The sequence below is a fragment of the Macaca nemestrina genome, chromosome 3, assembly GCF_043159975.1.
Source record: "Macaca nemestrina isolate mMacNem1 chromosome 3, mMacNem.hap1, whole genome shotgun sequence".
Lineage (NCBI taxonomy): Eukaryota > Metazoa > Chordata > Mammalia > Primates > Cercopithecidae > Macaca > Macaca nemestrina.
The window spans coordinates 190,807,214-190,834,513 of NC_092127.1; the positions used below are offsets into that span (position 1 = coordinate 190,807,214).

The 27,300-nt window shown below is 46.4% G+C and overlaps 1 protein-coding gene across 6 annotated transcripts in view; it reads right to left on the reverse strand.

The window, feature by feature from the left end:
• The window catches only part of NSD2 (nuclear receptor binding SET domain protein 2), a 112,749-nt gene that overhangs the window by 24,024 nt on the left and 61,425 nt on the right, over positions 1 to 27,300 (reverse strand). For 5 of the 6 annotated variants that reach the window (XM_011744853.3, XM_011744854.3, XM_071093921.1 and 2 more), the window contains exons 6-14: positions 25,073 to 25,217; positions 20,748 to 20,866; positions 17,504 to 17,585; positions 16,249 to 16,373; positions 4,888 to 5,019; positions 3,927 to 4,050; positions 2,632 to 2,832; positions 559 to 738; positions 52 to 208 (exon numbers count right to left, since the gene is read on the reverse strand). In XM_011744853.3, the coding sequence (XP_011743155.1) occupies positions 52 to 208; positions 559 to 738; positions 2,632 to 2,832; positions 3,927 to 4,050; positions 4,888 to 5,019; positions 16,249 to 16,373; positions 17,504 to 17,585; positions 20,748 to 20,866; positions 25,073 to 25,217 (1,265 nt within the window). Of the gene's footprint in view, positions 1 to 51; positions 209 to 558; positions 739 to 2,631; positions 2,833 to 3,926; positions 4,051 to 4,887; positions 5,020 to 7,232; positions 13,695 to 16,248; positions 16,374 to 17,503; positions 17,586 to 20,747; positions 20,867 to 25,072; positions 25,218 to 27,300 lie in introns of those variants that run through there. The other variant, XM_011744856.3, reaches the window with a different exon arrangement.

Here is a 27,300-nt window from a genome sequence, read left to right on the forward strand (position 1 = left end):
AACACATGTGAACAGAAAAAACATAAAAGCATACGATTCTATGTCTCACACCTGTAGTTCCCAAGTTTCACCCAAATGATATCCTGGAAGTGCAGCTTCTTCCCAGCCCTGCAGTCATTGCAGAACCAGCTGCCGTCAGGCATCTCGATGTTCAGGCAGTCAGGGTGGAAGGCTGCTGGGCAGGACTCGCAGCACAGAAGGCTCCCCCCTGCAAGAGGAGGGCGAGGCAGACAGGCTTAGCCTGTCTGTTATGGCTCAGCCCAGATTCAGTGCTTCACAATCTACAGCTATTACAGCCTTAACTTATAAACATCAGTTTAAAAACAGCGATCTGTACATTAGCACAAAAGCAAACGTCATTTTCACCACAAATAATTTCCTGTATGTTTGCGAAATGATTACAATTAATTTAGAACTACTGCGACATACTATGAATGTGAAGACGCAGAGAACACTGTCAACATCAGTGAACACAGCACAGACAAGGAATGAACCTGCCTTGACACGTGGCTCCTGGGAGTGTGAGGCGTGTGCCGCAGACACCCCCAGGCCCCTCACCTTTGGAGCACACAAAGCACCAGCTCACGTTGACGTGGGCGTGGTGTCGCTTCCCCTTCCGAGCAGTGAAGTGGGCAGTGCAGATGATGCTGTTGGAGGCGATCACTGAGCATCCTGCTGCCAGACAAGCATCCCCGCTGTGATAGGCAACGGGGCAGCGGACACACCGCATCATTTTACCTGAAGGCAAAGAAACACACCCTGAGGACCCTGAACATTGACTCCAATCACAGTGAAAAGAGCAATTAATAATTACTCAGCCTCCATGAATTTGAAAAGTTAATGCTAAAATGAAATGGAGGTATTTGATTTTAAAAAAGCTTTCAGAGCAAAGGTGCTTCAAAACAATGTTTGAGAAAATGGTCATACATCTAAAAATGCTGTTTTTTTTTCAGCCTGGGCACTGCAGGCATCTGGGGCATGTGGGCAGCCATCCTAGGCATTGTGCAGTGTTGAGCAGCACCCCTGGCCTCTACTCACTAGATCCCCAAAATATCCCCAGACATTGCCAAATGTCCCCTGGAGGACAAAATTGCCCCTGATAAAGAACCACTGGTGTCAAGAAGTACAGACAACCTGCCACCCTCATCCCACACACCTAACATTAGATAATCCAAATGTAATTTAATATAAAGATGTTTTCTTTTTTTTTTTTTTTGAGACGGAGTCTCACGCTGTTGCCCAGGCTGGAGTGCGGTGGCGCGATCTCGGCTCACTGCAAGCTCCGCCTCCCGGGTTCCCGCCATTCTCCTGCCTCAGCCTCCTGAGTAGCTGGGACTACAGGCGCCCGCCACCGCGCCCGGCTAATTTTTTTGTATTTTTAGTAGAGACGGGGTTTCACTGTGGTCTCCATCTCCTGACCTTGTGATCCGCCCGCCTCGGCCTCCCAAAGTGCTGGGATTACAGGCGTGAGCCACCACGCCCGGCCATAAAGATGTTTTCTTACATATAATGGGCCATTAAAACCAGAGCAAACAGGTTGGGCGTGGTGGCTCATGCCTGTAATCCCAACACTTTGGGAGGCCCAGGTAGGAGGATTTTTTGAACCCAAGAGTTCAAGACCAGCCTGGGCAACACAACAGAGAGACCTCGTCTCTACAAAAAAAATAAACAAAATTAGCCAGGCATCGTGGTCCACACCAGGTGGGAGGATCACCTGAGCCTGGGAGGTCAAGGCTACAGTGAGCCGTTATCACACCACTGCATTCTAGCTTCAGCAACAGGAGACCCTGTCTCAAAAAAAAGAAAAGAGGTCAGAGCAGTGGCCTAATAGTTCAAGACCAGCCTGGGCAACATGGTGAAACCTCATCTCTACAAAAAAATATAAAAATAGGCCAGGCGCGGTGGCTCACGCCTGTAATCCCAGCACTTTGAGAGGCTGAGGCAGGTGGATCACCTGAGGTCAGGAGTTCAAGACCAGCCTGACCAACATGACGAAACCCTGTCTCTACTAAAAATACAAAAATTAGCCAGGTATGGTGGCGCGTGCCTGTAATCCCAGCTACTGGGGGGCTGAGGTATGAGGATCGCTTGAACCTGGGAGGCGGAGGTTGCAGTGAGCTGACATCGTACCACTGTACTCCAGCCTGGGCAACAGAGGGAGATTCCATCTCCAAAAAAAAAAAAAAAAAAAAAATTACAAAAATCAGCCAGGTGTGGTGGCATGTGCCTGTAGTCCCAGCTACTCAAGAGGCTGAGGCAGGAGGACGGCTTGAGCCTGGGAGGTCAAGGAAGTAGTGAGCTGTGATCGCACTGCACTCCAGCCTGGGTAACAGAGTGAGACTCTCTCTATGAAGGGGGGGAAAAAAAAAAAAGCCAGGACAAACAAAATCCATCAAAATGGTCCAAAGGTTGCCCCTCTCCTAAAGTTAAGCATCTTTAGGGTGATATTTAGGATGGAAAGAAGAAAAAGGTGGACAGGTCCTTTGTCAAAGAAAACCCAACCCAGCTGACGTCCAGTTAGTCACTCAAGATAATTAATGCTCTTTGGTGACAATCCCAAGAGCCCACCTTCCCAAGTGCCCATGGGCCTGCATCTGAATCCACAGCAAGGCTGCGCAGGTGCACCTGTACCTTTTGACGGCCTTGGGTTTGAAGGGTTGGAAGCGTGGCAGCTCACACAGCTGTGAAGGGGGCAGCGGAAACCTCGGCTCTCAAATACAGTCAGAGGGTATTTTTTCACACAAGCCTCATGGTAAAATTTTCCACACTGAGTTACCACACAGCGCTTAACATCTGTCTTGCTCTCTTTACACACGAAACACGAGTGAATCCCTAACAAAAAGTTAAAGAAGGGGTGGAGAGAGAGGTGCAAAGAACAAGAATTAAATTGCAGTTCTGAGCCACTAAAATCAAGCAGCTCCTCTTCAGAGACAGCCACATTGCTAAAGCACCTGGCCCTGTTTCCAACCTTGCTCACTAGTCCAAGCATTCTCCAGCAAAAAGATCCAGCCATCAAGGATTACCTTGCTGCAATCTGAGCTCCAGCTTCACCTGAAATACAGGAGAATCTTACTAGGCAGCCTGGCTGGGAAGGCCCAGTCTAACCGGCAAGAAGCTTGAAGGAAGGGGCTCCTATGAAAAGAGGCCTTTCCTCCTCGAGAGCAGCCGGCCAGTGGTGGAGCCATCACTCATGATTCTGGGCTGGCAGACAGACACTCCCAGAAGTGAGGTGCTGCTGTGGGACTGCCACGGCCTGGGAGACTCTCCAGGTGTCTTCCCGACCCAGGAAGTTTTCTGACATGAGCTAGGAGACTCCTTGGGCCCGGTGAGTAGGCAGGAAGGGCCATGGCTGTGCAGCTGTCCTCTCATCATTCTCATAGACCCCAGACTGTGCCAGGTGACACCTGATGCAGTAACATGGAGGCAGAACAACAGCACCGACAACTCAGGACAAGCCTGGAGCTGTTCTTTCTGTTGAAACTGAGGCTCAAGGTGACACTGTGTCTTCATAAAGAACTCTATGTTCCTATGGACTTCAGTGTTCGGTGACCAACCAGGTTACCCGTACCCTTAACGCGGCACTGTCTGAGCGGCAGTGCCCTGTGGTGGCCGCCTCACACACAGCACAGGCTCAGGCCAGCCCACAGGATGAAAAGCCCATGACCTATCATCCCGCCCCACCCTGCCCTCTACCTGATGGAAAGGTACCAAGGGGGCACATATGATTGAAATCAGAGCAAACCCTGCAGCCACTGAGAGGTGGGTACACCTGCCAGGTGTGGGCTGCAAGCTCCAGAGAGGGCCAGGTGGTAGAGATGGGGAGGGAGCTTGTCCACTGCAGGCACCTCAGGGCAGGACTTTGTGCAGGGGGTTGCAGGAGCAGGTGGCCAGCCAAGCTGCAGAGCTGCCCGCCCGGGGGAACTTGCCTGAGGCACACTCGCTGCAGGTGAACCTCCCTTCTGGCCTCCGGGAAAGCCCAAGGCAGGCGAGGTGGAAAGCTCCGCAGCAGGGTCCTTCACAGAGCAGGAGGCTGCCTGGCTTCTCACACAGCTGCGGGGGCAGAGCAGGCGGGTAAGCAGCGCCCAGCAGTCCCTTCTGCACCTCTTACCACAAGGTAAGCCGTCTGCTTCTGTCTCCAGTAGCAGAAAATCCCATTTTGCTACTCAAGGATATATAACAACATGCATGGGCAAACGTCTGGCCCGAACAGAACGAACAAATACAGTATCAGATTAAAACCAGATGACTGTTACAGAAAGAGGCCAGTCCTTAGCAATGGCAAAGGAAATAACAGGATCACAACCCTGAAGGATACATCCAAGGTATTTTAAATCAGATTTGAAAATCAACAGAAATCAAAGGCATCCTAATCCAGATGGCAGGTGCCACGCTGAGTGCAGGCAGTATTCACACTTCCCTCATCAACTGCCTGGCATGGAAGCTCCCATGCCATCTTCAGCTGACGGATGGGGCAGGACTGAAGCACAGAGGGTAGGTGGCCTGGCTGGTGTCCTGGGGGCAGACACAGGTCTAGTGATGGCCCCCTCAGCCCACAGCCTGGCCTGTCTGGTGTGCGTGTCATCAGTGAAGCTAAAACAGGCCTAGCACTTCGGCTTTTCCAACAGGAACTTTATGTATGTGTGTGTGTGGATTACATGTGTATACAAATCTCATCCTACATGCGAATTATGGATGTTAATGGAGGCAACTTAATCCCAGGATTCCACCGGCAGTCAGTCTGACCCCTTCAAAACAGAGATCAGTGAGTGATGGTGAGATTGGGGAAGGGGTCTAGAGGGAAGAGAGAAGACACTACAGATTCGCTCTGCATACCGGGGCCCCAGTCAGACACCAGCACAGACACAGAGGATGCTGCCTTCCCCTCACCTGGCACACGTACTCCTTTTTGGCAGTAACTCCTCGCTCAGACTTTTTGGATGAGACAGACACTTCAGTTTGTGTTTCATCTGCACTTTCATATGGGGACTCCGAGGGCTCGTCTCCCAGGCTGTCCGAGACCTAGAGATGAAGGAGGCGGATGACAGTTCACTAGTCGCAGAACACAGTGGGTGGCCACGCCCTGCAGGCAGGCTTGTCCCGCCCAACTCCACCACCCTCCAGTCTTTCTCAGCACTGGCCTGTATTGCCAGTGATTTCACAGTGGAACCATCATCAACTGGTTTTTGTGATAATATAACCCGTAATTAGACTATGTAGAAAATTCAAAAATGGACTTTATTCTACCTAGTATTTAGCATATATATGCATATAAGAGGCATATTCCTTAAAATGAAGGAAGTGTTATGAACATCCAATTTGCTCTAGTAGGTGAACTAAGACAGGCTTTGGGAACAAGAATCTTGGCCCTTCTTACCTAGTCTGTTCAGGTTCTACTACTCTAAGGTGGGAGAAACATGCTAACACCAAACGAACGTGTAAAGGAACCACAGATGAAGGAAGTGTCAGCCTCATCAGGTGACCATGCTGTCCAGCTGCCTCCGGGGCGGAGACCATGTGTCCTTCCAAGTATGTGCCTATGCGGGGGTGCAGTCAGGAGAGTCTTCCGGACTCACACCACAGGCTGACCGTTCGGTTTCTCTTCTTTCTCCCATTGCCTATTTTTCCTGGTATTTCACAGTTCACTTGTTCTCCCCACCAGAGAAGTGAGGTGGGCAAAGGCAAGGTAAAATCTACCTACTTGATTCACATCTGAGTCTATAGGTAAAAGGTCTGGGATAGAGGCATGGAATCCCTGAGCGAGTGGAATGGCTCGCAGGTTCTCTCTCTTCTGTCTCTGTCTCCCCTTCATTTAACAGAAATCACTGAAGACCAGGCTGAAGCCTCACCCTCATGAACACAGCGTTTCACCCTCACCTGACAAGCAGCATCAACAAATGTTTAAATGAATAAAATAGAGAATCTTCTTGTCTGTCAAATCAAGTGTTTAAAAAATTTGGTTTTTATTTGATGTTAGGTAAGTAAGTGTTGAACACTGAATTTTGGAGATGAAACAGAGCAAAAGCGTAAACTACATTTCCTGTACACCTCAATCATCACAAAAACAAGTAATCATGTTATCGGCTTGCTGTTTGCCAATGAACACAAAGTTAGAAATTGGAATTGGGCCACATTAAAAAATAAAAGCCAACCCCACCAGGGACTCTGACCAATCCTGTGACCTTATCAATGAGCTTTTCCACATTTAGCTGACATTACAGGGAGCGATGGAAGAAAAACAAATTAAAAACAAACACAGAAGTGTTTGCTGACTTCAGAGTAATGTTAGAGTGGGCTTTTTTTTCCCCCTCCAGACGGAGTCTTGCTCTGTTGCCCAGGCTGGAGTATAGTGGCGCAATCTCAGCTCACTGCAACCTCCGCCTCCTGGGTTCAAGTGATTCTCCTGCCTCAGCCTCCTGAGTAGCTGGGACTACAGGCGCCTGCCAACAAGCCTGGCTAATTTTTTTGTACTTTTAGTAGAGATGGGGTTTCACCATGTTGGCCAGGCTGATCTTGATCTCCTGACCCGCCTTGGCCTCCCAAAGTGCTGGGATTACAGGCGTGAGCCACCGCGCCCGGCCAGAGTGGGCTTTTTCCAAGGGCTTCCGTCGGCTCTGACTGGTGACTGTGGGTGGTGACAGATGTGAGCCGCTCTTCTCATCTCACTAGATACATCTCCTGACAGCACAAAGTCTAAAGAAAACGCGGCCTCTTAATCTTGATTTCCTCACCTTTTCCAGGAAGATGGACTAGTGTCATGAACACTAATCAAAGCAGTACACATTTTAAGGCTCTGTTACTGTGAGGCTGCCGGGAGGGCCCTAAGGGGGCCGTAGCTCACGTCCTGCTCTTTAACACCCACGAAGGGCCACCTGACATGCTCTGAGTTCAAACCCCAAATTTAACAACCCCTCAGATATGGACTCAGCACTGGGGACCTGAGCACTTGAGATGAGACTGGAGGGGGTGCCAGGGGAGCACAGGGCATCGGGAAGCAGTGGCTACACTGTCTGGGGCCCCAGAGAGTCACCCACACAGTCGCCCAAGCTGACCCATCTGATGGGGGAACCAAGGCCCAGAGAAAGGGGCCTTCTGCATGGCTCAGAGGAGAGAGCCCCAGCGCTATCCACCAACCCATGCTCTTCCCTTAACGTGGTGGAACAAACTTAAAAAGCTTTAAAAATGAGGAAAAAAATGCATGGAGAGAAAGACAGAAAACACAAAGCAGTCCTGGGTCAGAGGAAGGAACAGCACCTTTTATTTCAGATTTACAGAAAAAGTTAGCACGTTTCCACTTGGAGAGATTTCCTACATTAACAAAGTCTGTTTTGAGGAAATAAACACTGAATACATATTTTGAATGGAAATATATAAATGTTAAAGACACACATGAGGCTCATTTCCTGATCAGGGTCTGGGACCCACATACAGAATACAGACCTTACAATAGTACAGTCCATGACACAGATTGTAAAGATTCCGACTTTTTCCCACCACACCCCCTCCCAGCCACTGGACAGACAACTAGCCACAGTCGGGGAGGATCCAACGCTCTCGGCTCGGCAACCACCCGCAAGGAGAGCAAAGTACGAGGGCGTCCCACAGCGAGCCTTACTCCAGCCGCAGGCTCCACCTCCACGCACCAGGTGACGTGACTCACTCGGAGAAGCCATTTGTGGAGGTGGCACATTCACCTGTACGGTCCCAACACAGTCCCAAATCTCAGTCTACAATATCTACGATCTATTCCATATCCAACGGGATGCATTTGGAAAGGAAAACTGCAGGGACTGAGCAGACACAGACTGTCAAGAACTTTCCCGTTGCTTCCCACGTCCACCACAGCCATGCTGCGGCACTGAGCTCCGAGCAGCTTAGCTCCTGACTTTTCAAAGTTTTCTTCAGTCTGAAAATACTTTCTCCACTCTCTACTCAGAATAAGATAGTACCAAGTTGCCTATTTGCCTTAGAAATACATTCCTTCAGGGCAGGGAATGCAGTCTCCTTGATCTATTACAGGGACTTTTCAAGATGATATTACCAAACATAATGGAACCTAGTGAACACATTCCAGCCAACTGCTAAAAGCACATGGCCCTTCAGGGTGACCTGTATGAGCCGCAGTCAGATGCCACCTTCTGTGACTGCAAAGCAGTCCCCTACTCTTCAGAGTGGTGTCATACACATTGAGTTTTTAATTTTTTGACAAAACAAATCCCTTCACAACTTGAATACGACATCGTTTTTGAAATACAATTACAGACCTTGAACAATAAATATTTCTATAAACTGACATAATTTTCATGTTGAAGTGATGCTTTTGTAAAGAAGGAAGTTGATGGCGAGAAGTACCTCCACAGTGTTTGCGTTTACAAATGACAACAGCCCTGTGCTCAGCAGATTAAATGAGTGTGAAATCAAGACTAATCTCAAACAGGTCTTCCAAGTTAACAGCACAGTAAAATGTTAGTCAAAATTAGTCACTCATCATCTAAAATACTATAGTTCATAACAATATTTATTAAAATGACCCTTCTAGGTTACACAAACTAGAAACTTCCTGGCTACCACTAAACTCTAGGGTCAGGGCTGGGGGTGAGTCTCTGAGAATAGAGGAAGTCTCCATTCACAGAGCACCGCTGCACACCACAGTCATCTTCTAACCTGCACAGGCTTTTGTATAGCCGTAGCCACACAGCCCCAAGCAGGTGGCAGCAAGGACCAAGTGTCACCTGTGGCCAGAGTGAGGCCAGGTGGCTGCTGTTCCCACTTCAAGGCCTGCCCCTGTCAAAAGTAAAATGAGTCTAAAATATCCTATCAACCCAACTTTGTCCCACTGTGTCCTGAGCAGCGGCCATCCCACAGGGAGTGTGCTGGGGAGGAGCCTGGTCTGGCTGACTGCAGGCAGCAGGCTGTGCACTGTCTGTAAAGGACTTGAGGACAATGACAAAACTGCCCACAATACACCTGCTTCCACTAGCGCAGTGCTGAGCAAACCCCCCATCAGCCGGACCACGACCCCCACCCCTACCTCAGTCGTTTCTTGAAAATTCTATATGCCTGGATGGTCAGCATGCTTCAAAATATTACCCAAGAGTTATATGCAAAAAGGCCAACAACTACAGGTAGGCTAGAAAAAAACATAAATGTGGACCTAACACGTAACCATGGAGTTCAAAGGTATCCAACCAACAAGATGAGGGCTGTTGGGCTGTTGGAGAGACACCCCGCTGTGAGAATGTCCCAAAGGAAGCATGCCCCTTGCTCATCCAGTAAAGGAATCAGATGAATATAATACAAATAATTTTCTACCTGCTAGTCAATTTGACATCACTGCCAGGTAAATTAGTGGTAATTTCTAATATTCTAGGTAAAACAATAAAAATGGTACCCAAAGTGATCAAAATCAATTTCGTTGACACAAAGTCCTAAAATATGAGTCAGAATATTTCTTTTAAAATAAGCAAGATCCGCCAGGTGCAGTGGCTCATGCCTGTAATCCCAGCATTTTGGGAGGGTGAGGCAGGCAGATCATGAGGTCAGGAGTTCAAGACCAGCCTGGCCAATATGGCGAAACCCTGTCTCCACTAAAAATACAAAACTTAGCCAGGTGTGGTGGCGGCCGCCTGTATCCCAGCTACTTGGGAGGCTGAGGCAGAATTGCCAGAACCAAGGAGGCGGAGGTTGCAGTGAGCCGAGATTGTGCCACTTACTGCACTCCAGCCTGGGCGACAGAGTGAGACTCCGTTTCTAAATAAATAAATAATAAATAAATAAATGTAAGACCCCCCCCCCGCCGCCCGCAAATTTTAGAAGCTAATAACAAGCCAATAACAGCTTTGAGAGTATTTTGAGAAACCTTTTCTAATGATAGTTACTTCAGTTTCTCTGGCAAAAGACTATAATTTAGCTTTATAATCTCAAATATAAACTGCAAACCTCAGCAATTACTCTGTTTATAGATTTTTTTAAAACTAAGGTGATGAACCTATTGATTTTAAACGCATAAAATGTTATATTTTCACACTAAGTCAAAAGGGCTCTCACCTGGTCTGTATACAAAAGTTTACCTGGTCAGAGGAACCTTTAAATTAATTAACAATTTAAAAGGGCTAGATATGTTAGAGAAGTGTGTTATAAGTCAAATGAAAAAGAAATGAAGCAAGCTTGCCAAAGTCAAAATGACCTTATTTTTCATCTACTGCTATCAGACAGGAGCCTCTCCAGTGAGGGGAATCGTGGCTTTATAGTCCTCCAGGCACGTCTCAGGCCCAGATGCAGTGACTGATGTCAGCCATCAGAGGAGCCTCTGCCACCAAGGCAACCCTTTCAACTCAACTCGATCAAACGAGCCAAGGACTTTTCCCTCATTTGGAAATGCTTATACTGGCTTCCATGCCGGGACACAGAGGAGGACAGAAGCCCAGCTCGCAGCCCTGCTACCACAGGTGCCACCTACTCACATCAGGCTTCTGGCAAGAGCCCTCTCAGGAGCACTTTCTTATCATCTTAATTTTATATACATCCACAGGCACTTTTTTTGGTTTTAGAACTAGATGCCAATTTATAACCTTACTTTTCTTTTTTAAACATTTCTGTGACAGACTCAGCACTTGTGCTGGCAGCCTCACACATACCTCTGGGCACAAACCGTGGGCAAGGAAGGCCAGGGCCAGGGTCAGGGCAGCATGGGAGCAGCAAATTTGCTCCTGACAGCATGGCTCTCACACAGCATCCTCCTCTCCTCTGGTGTGCTCAGCTCTTAAAGTCTCCAGCTACATGAAACTCTCCAAATGCCCATCTTCCCACCCCACCCGCGTCTTGTTCCCCAGTCCCTGAGCACCCCATTTTAAATCTACCTAGGCTTCTGTGTGAAGTACTTAAACAAAAAACACAAAATCAGATCCCCCTAGAGCTGCAGGGACCCTTCGGAGATCCTCTAAGCACCACTCCACCCACTCAAGAAGCAGCAGTGGGACAGAGGACCCACGGACTCCTGTCCGAGGACTCTGCACATCACACACAGTCACCCTGTGCCTTTCACCATATGAAAGATTGTGTGTCATGAAACCTCACTTAAGTTTCCTACTGGTTTTAAGGAACAGTCTCTTAAAAACACTGGAGCTGTTTCTAGTTGGGAGATACAGGTATAAGAAATAAAATGTATACTCAAGATAGCACTGAGATGCAACTACACCTAGAGTATGTATGACTAAAAAAAGACATTTAATTTTTGCATGAACACTGAGGAAAGGCCCACAGATCCATCTAGAGCAGGTGGGGCAATTTTAGAAGCAGATATATAAAGGCTTGATGGTCCAGTGGCTCTCAGATCAGTCTTAGAAAAACAATTCAGGACCTCTATTGCCAATACGTGCACTACCTCAAGATGCCACCCTATTACAATGGAGTACTTACATTTTTAGAACAGCTACAATCTAATCTTCTATATATTCTGACAAGTTTTCACCTCTTGTGAATGCCTCAAATTTTACACTAGAGAGCCACCTCCCCTCGCCAGGCACAGACATGGTGTGGTGTCCGAAGCGAGTCAAATGGGACTAAAATGGTTCCATGTATGACAACCAAAATTCATCTCAACAACCGGCAATTCAAATGTCTTAAGGCTAGAATGTATCACCATTATTTTGAGGTTCTTATGAAATGAAGGAATTCCATGTTAAATTAGTAGCATAATGAATTTCTGTACTCTTGGCAAGCCAATGGTCCTCTCTAAGTTCTTTTAAAACAAGAGCTCTTTCCAGCCACCTCCTTCAGGAAACCAGGAGATGGCCCTCTTGGAAAACTCCGCTCCTCTATGATGAGCCCACTCCTGGCATCTGAAGTGGGGCAGTGCTGCCACACATGGGACTGTCCTTCTCACTGCAGAGTGCTGAGTTCACTAACCCCCACCCACCTTCTCAATGTCCCCAGGGAACGATGTCACCTCCCGCTGAGAAACACTGTCATGCCCGTCCATGTTCCCCCGTGTGCTCCTTGGGTATTCAGCTGATGCCGATGTCATGCTGCTCTTTGGAAACCATTTGGTCATTTGCAGGGTTTCACTTTCTCCATAATAGAGAGGGAGCACCAACACATTGGCTGACTTCTAATGCATCTATCAGTTATGGGCTAGCTGGCTGGTCACCCACGCAAAATTCATCATGCTGTAATTTCAAATGAAATAACCTTCATTTTCACCAAAAGCCTTTCAGGGTAGAGTCTTTACTTTGGGTGACTGCTTATTGAACCAGAGCCATTTTTATACCATCTTTTTTCCCCCATCTTTAAATTTCATGATTTTTTTTGGAGAATTTTAATTTTACTCTTGAGCTTTTTCATGTCCTTTGGAGTAACATAGCTTAGATTGCTCCTAGGCCATCTTTGGGGCTACGTACCCTGCAACATTTGAGCAGAGCCAATAGAGCGACCCAACCAGCCCTCAGCCATGTAGTCCAGCACCCTAAAGCGCCACACACACAAATCCAGTGTTCTGCCACTTCTAGGTTTATTTCATCCTCGCATGCATAATGCAGTCAAGAGGACCACTGTTCATGCCAAAGCAAAATTTATGCTTTTGGATAAAAATAGAATGATGGCGATTTTATCATTTTTATTATTATAACCATTATTACTGTCACAACAGGAAACCATGGAGTCCTGGCCAGGCACCCTAAGCGTCTTACATGCGTTACATTACTTAATGGTTTACAACAAAATATTAGTCAGAAACGTTCATTAAAGATAAAACACAGCCAAAGAATCTGCTGGGAATGAACTGTGGGCTACTCGCATGGTACTGTGAATAGTACACCTTCTGCTTTTATGAGCTGAAGGGCAAGTAAGCCTTTTCCTCGCCATGCAAAAATGCGGACACCTGGGGCAGGACACCAGGCTGCTCCCCTACATTAAGACAATGAAACATGAGGGCTGATGCTCTACAGAAGCAACCGATGCAGCAGTTGGTATAAATAACCTGATTACAGTATCCCCCTGGTCTGGGGCCTTGGATCAAAAGGGTTAAATGGTTCACAACAATACTGTAAATGGTATTTTTTTCTAAAAATTTACTGTATCTAGTGTCGTAATAAAACTGTTTAGTAAAAAAGGATAGAATCAAAACTCTTCCTGCCTCTTATGTTGGAAATTAGTGTAGTATCTACAATACTGAACATATCTCATTGGCAATAAGAACAGCTGATGAGGACTCCTCCTAACATGTGCTGTTAGTTTGTTTCTGAGGGTACCGACGCTGATATTTTCCACAAAAATCCAGCGAGTTAAAAACTAGAGGAGAAGCAACTCTAAGAGGGCCACCCGTTCCGTGCAAGGCCCTGCTGCAGCTCTGGACAGCCCCCAACTAAAGGGCCTGCCTTTCAACTTGAAATCTACATGGACCACTGGAATATGAACGTGTTTCTATTATGAGATGAATGTGATTGATTAAATGGCCTTGATTAGGTATCTTACCTTGGTCTTAAAATTTGTTATCTGTTTTCTTCATTGTATGTGTTTATTAATACCAGTAAAAACAGATTATCACACATCTTCCATAAAATGATTGTGATAGAAATGTCACTGAGTGTGTACGATGATACGCCACCTGCAGCAGCATCCTGGAATATTACATCATTCTAAGTGCAGTACAGGGCAGCTGGGTTCAAATCCAACTTGACTGGTGTGGGCTCCCACAAAAGCTGTTACCAGTGAAGGCGAAAAAAATAAGAATTTGCTCTACTAAAGGAATAAAAAATGAAGTTACAAAACAAATCACATTAATTCCTTCACAGGCCTTTGTCATGCAAGTGTGTAATTTTAAACTATTCTCTTCCTCAGGGTGATGTAGTACCATGTAATAATTATTCCAATAAAAATTTTTATCACATATACCTTTTTCAAGAAGAATTTAAACTATAACATGACCTAAAGTGTTCTGAAATACCAACCCTATGAAAGTACCTTATTTCAAACAAATGTGATGAAAGGGAGGAAATACAAACATGCAAAGGGGGTGTGACCCAAATGGGTGTGTGTCAGTGTGGACCTCAAACAGCAATTCTCATGGTCACCTAACTCACATCAGAATCGGGCCCAGCAGTCAACAGAGTGTTTTTTATAACACTACACTTTGCCTCATATGCTAACAGGCATTCAGTATTGGAAACATCACAAACATTTACTGTAGCTCAGTCGCATTAATACATAACAGACAAGTTTATTTGTTCACCTAAAGTTGTTTTAACAGCATTAATTCTATAAAAATGAACACTAATGGAAGATTTATCTAAGCCATACAAAAGTAGCTTAATGGAAAAGACCCAGTAATTTAAATGTTTTCATATAAGGAACATGATGCACACTATGGGATCTATGCATCACCTTCAAAATGTAGGAAGGTGCATTGATTTCACATATGTAATGTATTATATAAATGTATTTAACAGCCTATCAACTTCTGACATTCTAAAGAATTAAAAGTTAAGTCTAATGATGATAAAATACTTCATCTAAGTCTTCTCAAGGTCAGAACAACTGCCTAGGCCAGGGAGACTAAGCTCCCCTGACTCATGGGCAGGCCTCAACCCCTGCTGCACTAGCCTCATGCATGACTCTGAATCAAAGTCTTTGATATACATGACTTAGGATTAGGAATAACAGACAAGATTCCAGCAGGCTCCATGTTCTCTCTATTGTACCTGACAACAGGATAAGCAACAACTCAAGTGAATAACTGGACCAAAATTATGATAACAGAAAAACTCATTAAAAATGTTGTTTAAAGCAAAAATCTCAACTTCAGTGAAAAATGTTTAATATTCTTCTTTGGAACTGTAAATGACCTTTCATTTAATTTTCTAGGATTTTAACCTGAACTTGGACAGAAAGAAAGGAAAAATACTTTGTATAAAATTTGCCTTTCCATATTTCAGTAAGCTCCTAGATGTTTCAGTTAATAATTCTTACTGCATTTTCTCCAGTGTGTCCCAACGTCACAAATGCTTAGTTATCTACATGTATCAAACTGTAAACCAGCCCCAGTCCCACCATCCATGAGCAGGTCTCAGCCACTACTGAGTTGGTTTGAGTCACTGCAGAAAATCCCACTCGGGGGAGTGGTCGCTATCTGCACCACCACGAAGGATTCAGAGCGGCAAGCCGCAGAGCTCTCTGAGGCCCGCACAGGCTGCCCAGGTCCCTGACCTTCCTGCACTGGAAGGCCTACCCTCCTCTAACGAGTGGAAACACCTGAGGCACACCCCATCCTTCCTGGGGACCACAGCAGGGACCTGGTCAGAAGTGCCGCCGTCTGACTCAGCACGAGTAAGGGGCCTGTCCAGCCCTTGCCTCACTACCCTGTTCCAAAAGGGCCCCCAGTTATCATCCCCTCATAAATATGACAAAAACAGGACCCATGTCTACAATGAGAAAATCAGCATCACGGAGAACCAAATACAAGAAATTAAAACTCCAAAGCTCTATGAAGGTAATCCCTAAAAATCAGGAAACCAAAACTACCTCTGAACAAAAAAGTGTCACACCTACATTCTGTGGCTATTTGTTTTGTTTTTGGCAACAGCAAAAATTTTAGGTTTGATAATAAAGTCTAAGTGTCATGTTACAATGATGGCAGGCAGCAGTCTCAAATGGCTTTATTTTGCTATCATATACTTTGCAAGTCCAGAACACAGGAGTCATATTACAGTGGTAGTTCTGACTCACCTCAACACTCAAGTAACTAAAAATGTGCCAGAATTTAAAGGATCAAAGCCATGAAATGCGTGAGAACAAAGAAATCTTTGGCTTCCTCCATGAGCCTAGGTCTGGAAGCAACAGGAATCAGGTGTGGTGTGTGAGTCGCCCTCCACCCCACTCAGTATGTCAGCTCAACTGACACTGTGCTCTTTCAGAACCAACGCAGACTTACTTCCATGTGAACTCTTACAGTGTGAGGGCTACACAGAACACAACATTCTTAAGACAGATTTTAAGAACTATGAAACTGCATCAAGACTGAAGTATACCTGTACATGTACACACTGTGTGCGTGTGTATAAAAAGTGCTCAAACTAACATAGTGCACTGTTTGTCCATTTCATGAATGTGAGATAGCCATGAGGCCCTAAAGCATCTGCACTGGCAGTGAGCACCAATGCTGCACTTATGAAGTCTGAGCGTTACTCACACTGCAGCGTGGGCAGCTAAATGGCCTTCATACCAATGCCATGGTTACTGTTATTATTATTATTTTACCTCATTCTCAGTTAAGGATGCAGAAGGAGATGAACTTTTGCTAAACCCAAGAGCTGAAGATGCTGCCGTGGAAGCCCGATTTCGCTTCTTCAGTGGTTTGCATGCATCAGACAGATTTTTCGTTGCTGTAAAATAATTTTGGTTTGTAAAGTTTCAAATCATAAACCCTTAATCTTTTTACTGCTTTAAAATTACCCCTCAAATAAGTGAAGTTCTAAAGATGAATCTTCTGAATTCCTTTGTCCTTCTGGCTTTTTATCATGGAAAAAATCTGAACATAAACAAAAGCAGACAAACTGTACAATGAACCCCATGTCCTCACTACTTGGCCCCCAAAAACATCAACCTGGGGCCAGCACGGCTCTATCCATATCTGGTTCCATGTCCCCCTGCCAGATTATTCTGAAGGAAATCTCAGACATATCATTTCATCTATAAAAAGTTTAGCACAAATCTCTAAACCTGAAGTCTTACATATAACCACACTACTCTCATGCTTAAAAGTAATAATGCTCTTATATCATCAGCTGGTGTTCAAATGTCCAATTGCTCACAAATGTTTAAAAAAAAAAAAAAAAAAGAGTCTGTTTAACCGATTTTTAAAAGCCAGTCCAGCACCTCATGCAAAACAAGAAAAACAGAGCCATTCCCAACCCCCCTCACTCTCCTCCCCCAAGGTTTTGTTTTCCTTTTAATTAAGAGTTGGAGAAGGTATGACTTCTTCAATAAGGGATCAAACAGGTATTTCAAAAAGATACCTAAAAGGTAAAAGGAAGTGTAATTTCCCCTCTTATTTTTTGGCAGTTATTTTTCATATATGTTTTAAGCTAGTTTCTTTAGCATGTGAAATATAAATAACGAGCCCTTACTGTTAGCTTACATGCAGAGGGTCAGGGTACTGAAGGGTGACAGAATCTACAGTAGCAACTGGCACCATCAAGAAACCTGAAAACTTCTAGTTGAAATCACTTTTCTAGTAAAATTTCAAACTGAAAATAATAGAGCCAAGTAAAAAGTAACTTCAATAAAATTTAGCCAAACCCTTCAAAACAGCCATACACATTAAAACAGTTTATTTTTCAACTGCAAGAGAACCTCCCTTCCTTCTTTTTCACTCCTAGCTTAATTGTGGATTCCTCCCCTGGCCTGTTCCCCTTCACCAGCCCCGGCCTTCCCCTTTCACACTCTCAACCCGCCCACCCAGCCCAGCCTGGGCACCCAGAAGCCAAGAAGGAAAGGGCGCTGACCACATTACCTGCCTGGCTCTTGAGCGAGGAGGCTGCCTCCATGGCCTTGTAAGAGCTTGTTCTGGCCGTTTTGTCAGTGATTGTGTCTCTCTATTATTTAAAAAAAAAAAAAAAAAAAAGAAAAAAAGAAAAAAAGAAAAAAAAGAAAAAGAAAAAGAACAACAAAAGGAAAAGAAAGGAAAAAATCTCCTCATGTGAATGAACACAGGTTGCTGAAAAGTTTCGTGGCAGAAACTTCTTCCTTTGGAAATGTGTTCCACACACAAGTCATCCGTGGTTGCCCAATCTCAGACTTTTTTTCACAATCTGGACTGATTCTTTCTTCGCACCTCCCGCTCTCGCATCTGTCAGGAGGGCGAGGTGGGTGGGGCCACGCCAAGACCTGCTGCAGTCATGTGGTTAAGACACCTGATACAAGTCGTATTTAACATGCACCTAGACTCTCCACTGAACCCAGAGCAGAGCATGAACATGAGAAAAACTGATCCTTCCATTCAAGAGGTGCCCAATTAAGTTAGACTCAGCTCTGCTAAGTCAGGACCAACATTACTAGTATCACTACACTGAGGATTTCCAATTTTTAGACAAACTCCCGATACACCTAATGAACAAGGATCATCAGTAAAATATGTCACAACTGAGAAAAGCAAAAAAAGGGAGAAATGATCATGAAGCTTTTATCGAGGGCCGAGATTCTGAAGGGTGTGGCTGAAAAATGCCCTGTCCCCAGAGCACTAGAGCAGTGCTGCCCAGGGAACGACTTGCCACTCCTGCACTCATACCCAACTTACCCACCTGCCTGGAACCAGAGCTGGTAAGACAGGATGCAGTGGTGTGGAGTCCAGAGGATCATGCACAAGGTGACAGGAGAATGCACTTGAGACGGTGCCCAGCATGTCAGAAGTGCTCAGTGCACATTGGGTGTCATATGTGGTTTGGATCAGGTTTATAAAACCCAAATCTGAAGAGACACCACTACTTCTTTTTATCATGTGCTATCTCCTGAGATAGTAGCTAATAAAACATTACTAGCCACTTAATGTGAATTTTAGTATTTTGAGTTTCCAGGGTCACGTATTTTTTAGGTATACTATTTACACAAATATTTCAAAGCAATCAGTTTCAGTATGATTGCCAGCAAAGGGCTACTTTAATAGAAGGTAACCTGGTCAGCCACAGTGGCTCACACCTATAATCCCAGCACTTTGGGAGGCGGAGGTGGGTGGATTACTTGAGGTCAGGATTTTGAGACCAGCCTGGCCAACATGGTGAAACCCCATCTCTACTAAAAATACAAAAAAATTAGCTGGACATGGTGGCACGCACCTGTAATCCCAGCTACTCAGGAGGCTGAGGCAGGAGAAGCACTTGAATCCAGGAGGCGGAGGCTGCAGTGAGCTGAGATTGCACCACTGCACTCCAGCCTGGGTGACAAAGTGAGACTCACTCTCAAAAAAAAAAAAAAACTTAGGCGACCAGAGCAAATATTAAGTGCACGCTTCCTGGTAACTATAAACCTTAGTGACTACAGGTGAATCTGACCTAGCTTACTGCTGAACACTTGCTCGCTCAACAACCTCACCTGATGGCAGGTGCCCCAGAAGAATGTTCTGTTGGCCAGAAAAATGGGGCAGGGCCTGCCTGCTCCTCTCAACTATAAATACGAGTTTAAAGAAATAAGATGAATGATATGGTGTCCACATATTTACACCTTAGCAATGTGAGATTTATTTTCCATTCTTTGAAATAAAAAGAACATTTTAATTTAGATCAGTGAAAGACAGAATGAAGCTTTACTCAAAATCACAAATATACAACTACTCTGTCAGAACTTTTTTTTTTGAGACAGAGTCTCCTTCTGTCACCCAGGCTAGAGTGCAGTGGCGCAATCTCAGCTCACTGCAACCTCCGCCTCCCAGGTTCAAGTGATTTTCCTGCCTCAGCCTTCTGCGTAGCTGAGATTACAGGCATGTGCAACCACACCTGGCTAATTTTTGTATTTTTAGTAGAGATGGGGTTTCACCATGTTGGCCAGACTGGTCTCGAACTCCTGACCTCAGGTGATCCACCTGCCTCAGCCTCCCAAAGTGCTGGGATTACAGGGGTGAGCCACCACACCCAGCCAGAACTATTATCAAATAAAATAGAAATTCAAAGTACTAAGTCTAATTAAAGTCTCAGTTCATGAAAAAGTTAACTGGACGGACATCTGAGACAGCTGAAATGAATGGCACTACTTCATACACGGAAAAGGGCTCACGTCTTCTACATGCATGGCACCATATGCTAGACAGGATAACCCAGGGCCTGCTTGGTTGGTCTCACTCCCCTGCAGGCACCAGGCAAACTGTGCCCCTGGACACACGCTGGCAGTAAGTGAGGAGCACAAGGACCAGGGGCTGGCTTTGTAGCTATGCTGCCCTTTTCCTGCACAGCTGTTTAGTATTCCCATTCAGTAAACAATAACATGAATTACTAATGAACTAAAATGAGTCTATAAAATCTAGGTTCATTGCCTTTAATGAATTGTTGACTTTTTTACTGACATGTAACACATATCCTTAATGGACGTTCATGCCAGTTCATTACTTACATCCTGAATAATAAGCCCTATAGAGAGGTTATGGTGTTTGGGGTTTTGTTTTTTTGAGACACAATCTTGCTGTGTCGCCCAGGCTGGAGTGCAGTGGCGTGATCTCAGCTCACAGCAACCTCTGCCTGTCAGGTTCAAGTGATTCTCCTGCCTCAGCCTCCTGAGTAGCTGGCATTACAGGCACATGCCACCACGCCCGGCTAATATTTTGTATTTTTAGTAGAGACGGCGTGTCGCCATGTTGGCCAGGCTGGTCTTGAACTCCTGACCTCAAGCAATCCACCTGCCTCGGCCTCCCAAAGTGCTGGGATTACAGACGTGAGCCACCACACCTGGCCGAAGAGGTCATTTTTAATGACAATTTTGTCCAATCTAAAAAACAAGTATTACTCAAAGCATTTGGATGTCTGTTTTCTTGGAAAGCAACATATCATCAGTTTCTGTGATAACACCCCTGGCGGGTAAGAACTTGCTTTCTTAAGCAGCCTTTCTCAATGGGGTTCTGTGAGCAATGCAAGCCTTCTGCTGAATACCAGCCTGGGAGGAGCTGAGTGTACCGCCACCCGCATTTCGTGTGTGCTCCCATGCAGGGAAAAAGTGGCACCAAGAGTCCCGCAGCATACACACTGACAGGTCGGGCAAACCTGGAACACAATTACCTTCCGAAGACTGTGCTTGTCTGTCCTGAGTCTTTTCCTGGGTGTGTCCTCAACTTCAACATCTTCTGTAGGGTCCTGTGTCCTCTTTGTGTGGTTTCTTTTTTTCCCATTTACGTTACCTGGAATGGGGGATGGGGAAAACGTAGATGAAAACCACTCCAAAAGCTGCCTTCGAAGCACTGTGAGAACATACCCAGGGCATTCAACATACAGATCCAGCGTGATGTGTTTCCTGTAACCCTACTGATTTCCAGGGCTTATGTCTCACAGATCAAATCTCTTTACAACAAAAAAACTGGCGACTGTATCTAACCTTAGAGATTACATTCAGCTCACTTTGGCCTCCCAAAGTGCCAGAATTATAAGCATGAGCCATCCTGCCTGGCCAAGGATTCCAAGGATTGCTTTTCTTTTCTTTTTTTTTTTAAAAGATGGTGTCCTGCTGTGTTCCCCAGGCTGGAATGCAGTGGCGTGATCTCAGTTCACTGCCACCTCCCCTTCCCAGGTTCAAGCGATTCTCCTGCCTCAGCCTCCCGAGTAGCTGGGACAACAGGCGCATACTACCACACCCAGCAAATTTTTGTATTTTTAGTAGAGAGGGGGTTTCCCCATATTGGCCAGGATGGTCTCGATCTCTTGATCTCATGATCCGCCCACCTCGGCCTCCCAAAGTGCTAGGATTACAGGTATGAGCCACTGCGCCTGGACAGGATTGCTTTTCTTATTCAGCAATCCCCCCAAGGCTACCACAGTGCCCAGGACAGGGGTGTAATAAATGGTTTTCAAATATCAGACTTACATTTTATCTACAAAACTGCTTATCTGAACCTTTGTAAACAAACCTGAGCACACAGCAAGTATGCAATATATTTTTGTCCAATTAGTAACTCACCTTACCCTAAAAGACTTCCAGAACTTTCTTTTTTATTACTTTTATATTTATTTATTTAAAGATAGAGACAGGATCTCACTATGTTGCCCAGGTTGGTCTTGAACTCCTGGCTTCAAGTGATCATCCCACCTCAGCCTCTGAAAGTGTTGTGATTATAAGTGTGAGCCATCGGGCCAGGTGGGGTGGCTCATGCCTGTAATCCCAGCACTTTGGGAGGCCGAGGTGGGTGGACCACCTGAAGTCGGGAGTTTGAGACCAGCCTGACCAACATGGAGAAACCCCGTTTCTACTAAAAATACAAAATTAGCCGGGCATGGTGGCACATGCCTGTAATCTCAGCTACTCGGGAGGCTGAGGCAGAAGAATCACTTGAACCCAGGAGGTGGAGGTTGCAGTGAGCCAAGATCGTGCCATTGCACTCCAGCCTAGGCAATAAGAATGAAACTCTGTCTTTAAAAAAAAAAAAAAAAAAAATCTTTTCCTTACTAACATTCAAAGACTTGTGGAATTTAAGTTGAACTTTAAAAAAAAAAACCACTTGCTACTTTTTAAACATTTCCTTAAAGAACCATGTTAAGTAGTAACACTACATTTATATATGCAAATTAACAGTTTCCTCCATGTTTGCTCAACTGTGCCATGTGCTAGGTGTTCCCAGGAATAGCCGCTAATCCAAGACCTAAGGCATCCAAACAACACCGACCTAAGACAGTAAGGTGTGAAATAAGAGTGCAAATTCTAGACAGATGATTAATTTCAACATGCCAATGTTGATTTTAAATATAAATCCAATATTTTCATTTGCATGACTGCTTTACAGACAGGTTCAGGGTTTTTATTAATGGACTCTTCATAAAACATCTTGCAGAAGGACACTGTTGCCCTGAAGGACACTGTCACCCTCAAGCCTCACTACTGTTGGGACAGAAGACACCAGCAAAAGAGTGCTCAGCTCCACAGGGTCCAGCAAGGCCTCAGTTGGACTTACAAGTAAGTGTCCAGGCCCTGGTGCCAATGCTTTCACAGAGCCTCACCTCGGGTCTAGGCCAATGCAAAAGAAGAGTCAGCAGCCAGAGCATGGGGGCCCTTACCAGCTGCAGTTCCAGCCTGGCGTGATGGGGGTCAGGTAAGCAGCCCTCATGAAAGCTCCACTCTTGGCCACACTGCTGCAGGCTGGCATAAAGGCGGCCTGAGGAAGAAGCCCATGGAATGGTCGGCAGCAGGACCTGCTCAGCCACTGCCAAGCATAGGCACCATATGGCACAGTCAGCCAAACTCTCGAGGACCCCTTCAGGCAGGTCTGCCTTCAGAACACCTGTTCATGAGCACAACGCCAGCCCCGCACCTCTGGTTTCCCACAGGCGAGGTCCTTGACACAGTACCTCCTAAGCACCTCTCCATTCATCCAGGATGAGGCAGCAGCAGCCGTTTCTCACAGAAATAAGCAACAATCCATCTATATGGATTTTCGGGCTTTTTTTTTTTTTTTTTTGAGATGGAGTTTCGCTCTTGTTGTCCAGGCTGGAATCCAATGGCACAATCTCGGCTCACTGCAATCTCCACCTCCCAGGTTCAAGCAATTCTCCTGTCTCAGCCTCCCAGGTAGCTGGGATTACAGGCATGTGCCAGCACGCCCGGCTAATTTTGTATTTTTAGTAGAGATGGGGTTTATCCATGCTGGTCAGGCTGGTCTCGGACTCCCAACCTCAGGTGATCCGCCCACCTCGGCCACCCAAAGTGCCAGGATTACAGGCACGAGCCACTGTGCCTGGCTGGATTTTTTTTTTTGAGACTGAGTCTTGCTCTGTCGCCCAGGCTGGAGTGCAGTGGCGTGATCTTGCCTCACTGCAACCTCTGCCTCCCCGGTTCAAGAGATTCTCATGCTTCAGCCTCCCGAGTAGCTGGGATTACAGATATGCGCCACCACGCCTGGCTAATTTTTTTGTATTTTCAGTAGAGATGGGGTTTCACCATGTGGGCCAGGCTGGTCTTAGATTCCTGGCCTTAAGTGATCCACCCACCTTGGCCTCCCAAAGTGCTGGGATTCCAGGTATGAGCCACCGTGCCCAGACATCTGTGTAGATTTCTAACACTGAGGCCATGGGCGCGTGACAAAGATGTGGTGTGCCATCTTAGTTGTTAGCACCAGGGTCACCTGAGAGTCAGGATTAAAGGGCACCCAAGAACCTGCACACACCTGACACACACTGTGGGCAGAAACTCACCTGTCACTTCTATCCACTAAGCACTCAGCAAAATATAACACCATCAAATTTATGCTTACACTTCGAGGGTAAGCTGAATCTGGCTTCAGGAAGAGCTGGCTCATTTTTACATAAGCCAGTCATTTAAAGGGAACATGTCTCTAAATTTAGCGTATTGATAGAGTGAGGAATATTTTCTTTTCAAGAAAATATACAAGTCCTAAATATCCTTGCTATTCTAAATTACAGTATTTGCAATGAACACTGAGCAAACTGAACAAAATTCAAGATTAATGAGATAGTTGAAGAAGAGATCTAGAAACACCTAAATCAAGAGGAAAACATCTGATAAAGAGAAAGGTGACAGCAGCACATGTGACCAGACCCTATCGCTTCTGGGCTCCGACTTTCTTTTAGGTGAGTCTTGAAACACTTTATGTTTGGTCTCTCCAGAGCTCCTCAATGATGAATCTTCAGAGATACAGTACTTTGGTATTTTACATTGATACCCAGATATGTCACTTATTTTTACATTCAAATATCAGTCTTCCACAATTTGTGTCCAAGCACACACATATCACGAATCTAACCATTGTTACACATCTTCAAATCTTACAGTGTCAGCTCTGCCCAAGGCAAAGTAGCACTTTCTGTTTTCTAAGCCGAAGGCCTAGGAAGGACCAAAGGACACCTGAATTCAAGGTCAGTCCAGTCACCCTTCTTGCGCTATGAGCTCTCGGGCAAACAGGCCAGGAGCTGCCCACACTCCAGGCCCCTGTAAGGTGCAGACTATAGCCGAAACCAGGAGGGTCGCTCTCAGAAGCATGGGAAGTGCTGCCTCCTCGGAAGTCACAGGCCTGAAGGCTGATGCTACCATATCATGTAAGCCTGGAATCCAAGAGACAACCTTCCCTCCCCTTCCTTCTTCTGTCCTCTCTCACACAGCCCCATCAGCAGCCGTGACCACAGTGGCTGCTCAACTTGAGCAGGAGAGCAAGGGAGCCACAGGCCAGTCAGGACCACACAGAATAGCTCTCATAAGCCAGGAAACACAGACGGCAGAGGCTGTTTTTACTGTGACCACACACACTTGGACCGCTGGTCCAAACCCCACGGGTCAGAAACGGGGAGAGTGGACACACTTCCCTACAGTTCCAAGACCAGAGCTCAGTTTGCTACACTACACACATCAACTCAAGCGGAGGACACCAGCATAATGCTATGTTTACCAGAGTCTTCTTCAGCCTGGACAGGGGCCACCAGGGCAAACTTGGTGTTATAGCGCGCTCTCTGCTTCTCACTCAGCAGACTCCACTGTGACCTGAGCAGCTCTTCAATCTCCTCACCTGAAGCATCTGGGTGCTCAGCCACCACCTGTGGGCACGGGAGAAGGTGCAATGAGAAGTTAAATCCGTAAAACTCACTGGGTTTTGTTTTGCATGAAATTAAATGCATGGCCCTTTAGAACTTAGTGTGTCGCATTTTTATTCCCACATCATGGAACTATGTCCATAAAAGCTTCAAAGAAAAGTAGTGCTTAACTGGGCCGGGCGCGGTGGCTCACGCCTGTAATCCCAGCACTCTGGGAGGCCGAGGCGGGCGGATCACGAGGTCAGGAGATCGAGACCATCCTGGCTAGCACAGTGAAACCCCGTCTCTACTACAAAAAATACAAAAAATTAGCTGGCCGTGGTGGCGAGGCCTGTAGTCCCAGCTAATCGGGAGGCTGAGGCAGGAGAATGGCGTAAACCCAGGAGGCGGAGGTTGCAGTGAGCCGAGATCGCGCCACTGCACTCCAGCCTGGGGTACAGAGCGAGACTCTGCCTCAAAAAAAAAAAAAAAAAAAAAAGAGAGAAAGAAAAGTAGTGCTTAACTGATGCTGTGACTCACTAAAAACTCATACATGAGAACAGTGCCAGTGAAAACAATTCAACTCTACTTCTGTAAATGCTGGAAACGATACATGACAAAAATATATACATACTTTTCCAAAACCACTAACTAACTTAAGACCCAGCCTCTAGGCATCCCTGAAAAATTAGCTGTAAAGCCAGTGCCACAGGAACGAACGCCGCCCCTGAGCATGGAGGTGGGCTCAGCTCAGCATCCTCACTGGGCAGTACCCACTCTCGTCTTTCACGTACAGGCGCTGGACAGGGGTGAAGGCACACACCAAAGAGTGCAAGCTAGCTTCTGTCACAGCCCAGGTCAGCACACGGAGACAACCTTGCACAGCCAAGAGACGAGGCTTCCCTACTCGCCAGCCACACGAGGGCTGCCAGCATCAATACCCAGAGCATACTAGAAATGCAGACTCCCAGGCCCCACCCCAACCTGCCTACCAGGAATCTGTACTTTTACAAGGTCTCCAGGATGATCCGCAGACACACTGAAGTCTGATGCTGGGGCCTTGGCTGCACCTGGTAATAACCTGGGGGTTTGAAATCCCATGGTGCTTAGGTCCCACCCAAGATCAACCCAATCCGGCAGGTCTGGCCTCAGTGATTTAAAGATTTCCCAGGGGTTGCTAATGTGTCCCCAAGTCCGAGAGCCACGGATATTGAGAGCAGGGCACAGGGCTGACACACTAATGCCTGCCAGCCAGGTGTAACCCACCACCTGCTTCTCTTCAATGTCTGAAAAGTGTCATAATATTTCATGACACAAAAATTACAGGAAATTCAAACAACAGTGTCCACAATGTTTTATGGATCTCAGCCCCACACATTTGTTCCCATGCTGCCCATGGCTGTCTTCCTGCCACAACAGCAGAGCTGAGCAGTCAGAACAGAGCCCTCACTGCTCACCAGCCCTTTGGAAACAGTCTGCTGACTGGCTCGGTACCAACCAGCATGCTCCAGGGCCAGACCCAGCTCTTACGCTGGCTCCTCTACTAGGTAGTTCCGTGGACTTTGGCGAGTGAAGGCACTGTCTCTGCCTCCACTCTGTGAAATGGGGCAGTAACACTCCACCACTGTCTCTGCCTCCACTCTGTGAAATGGGGCAGTAACACTCCACCACTGTCTCTGCCTCCACTCTGTGAAATGGGGCAGTAACACTCCACCTGGCAGTGCTAAGGAACCATCAGGTTAGTGTTGGCTGGTTACCATCACCACCTGGACCTACCACCTGCCCAGCCAATACAGGTAACCTCTGCCCCCAAACCCAAACCCCTCCTCACAAGATAGTCACCACAGATGGCTTCTTATAGCCTCCTATGGCCCCACCATCTGCCCTCCTGTTGCCTGGATGAGTCATGGGCTCCACTCCCTCCTGTCCTCACCCCGGCCTGGACACCAACATCCACCAATGCCCACCCACCTCTCTAGACAACCTGCAGACACCCCCAGCCTAATTGCCTGGGACCTCCCACCTCAAGGGCACCTTCTGAAGTTCCAGGTCTGGCTCTGACCTCCAGCACTCCACCAGTGTTCCCTGTGGGGTCCCTGTCCCCAGC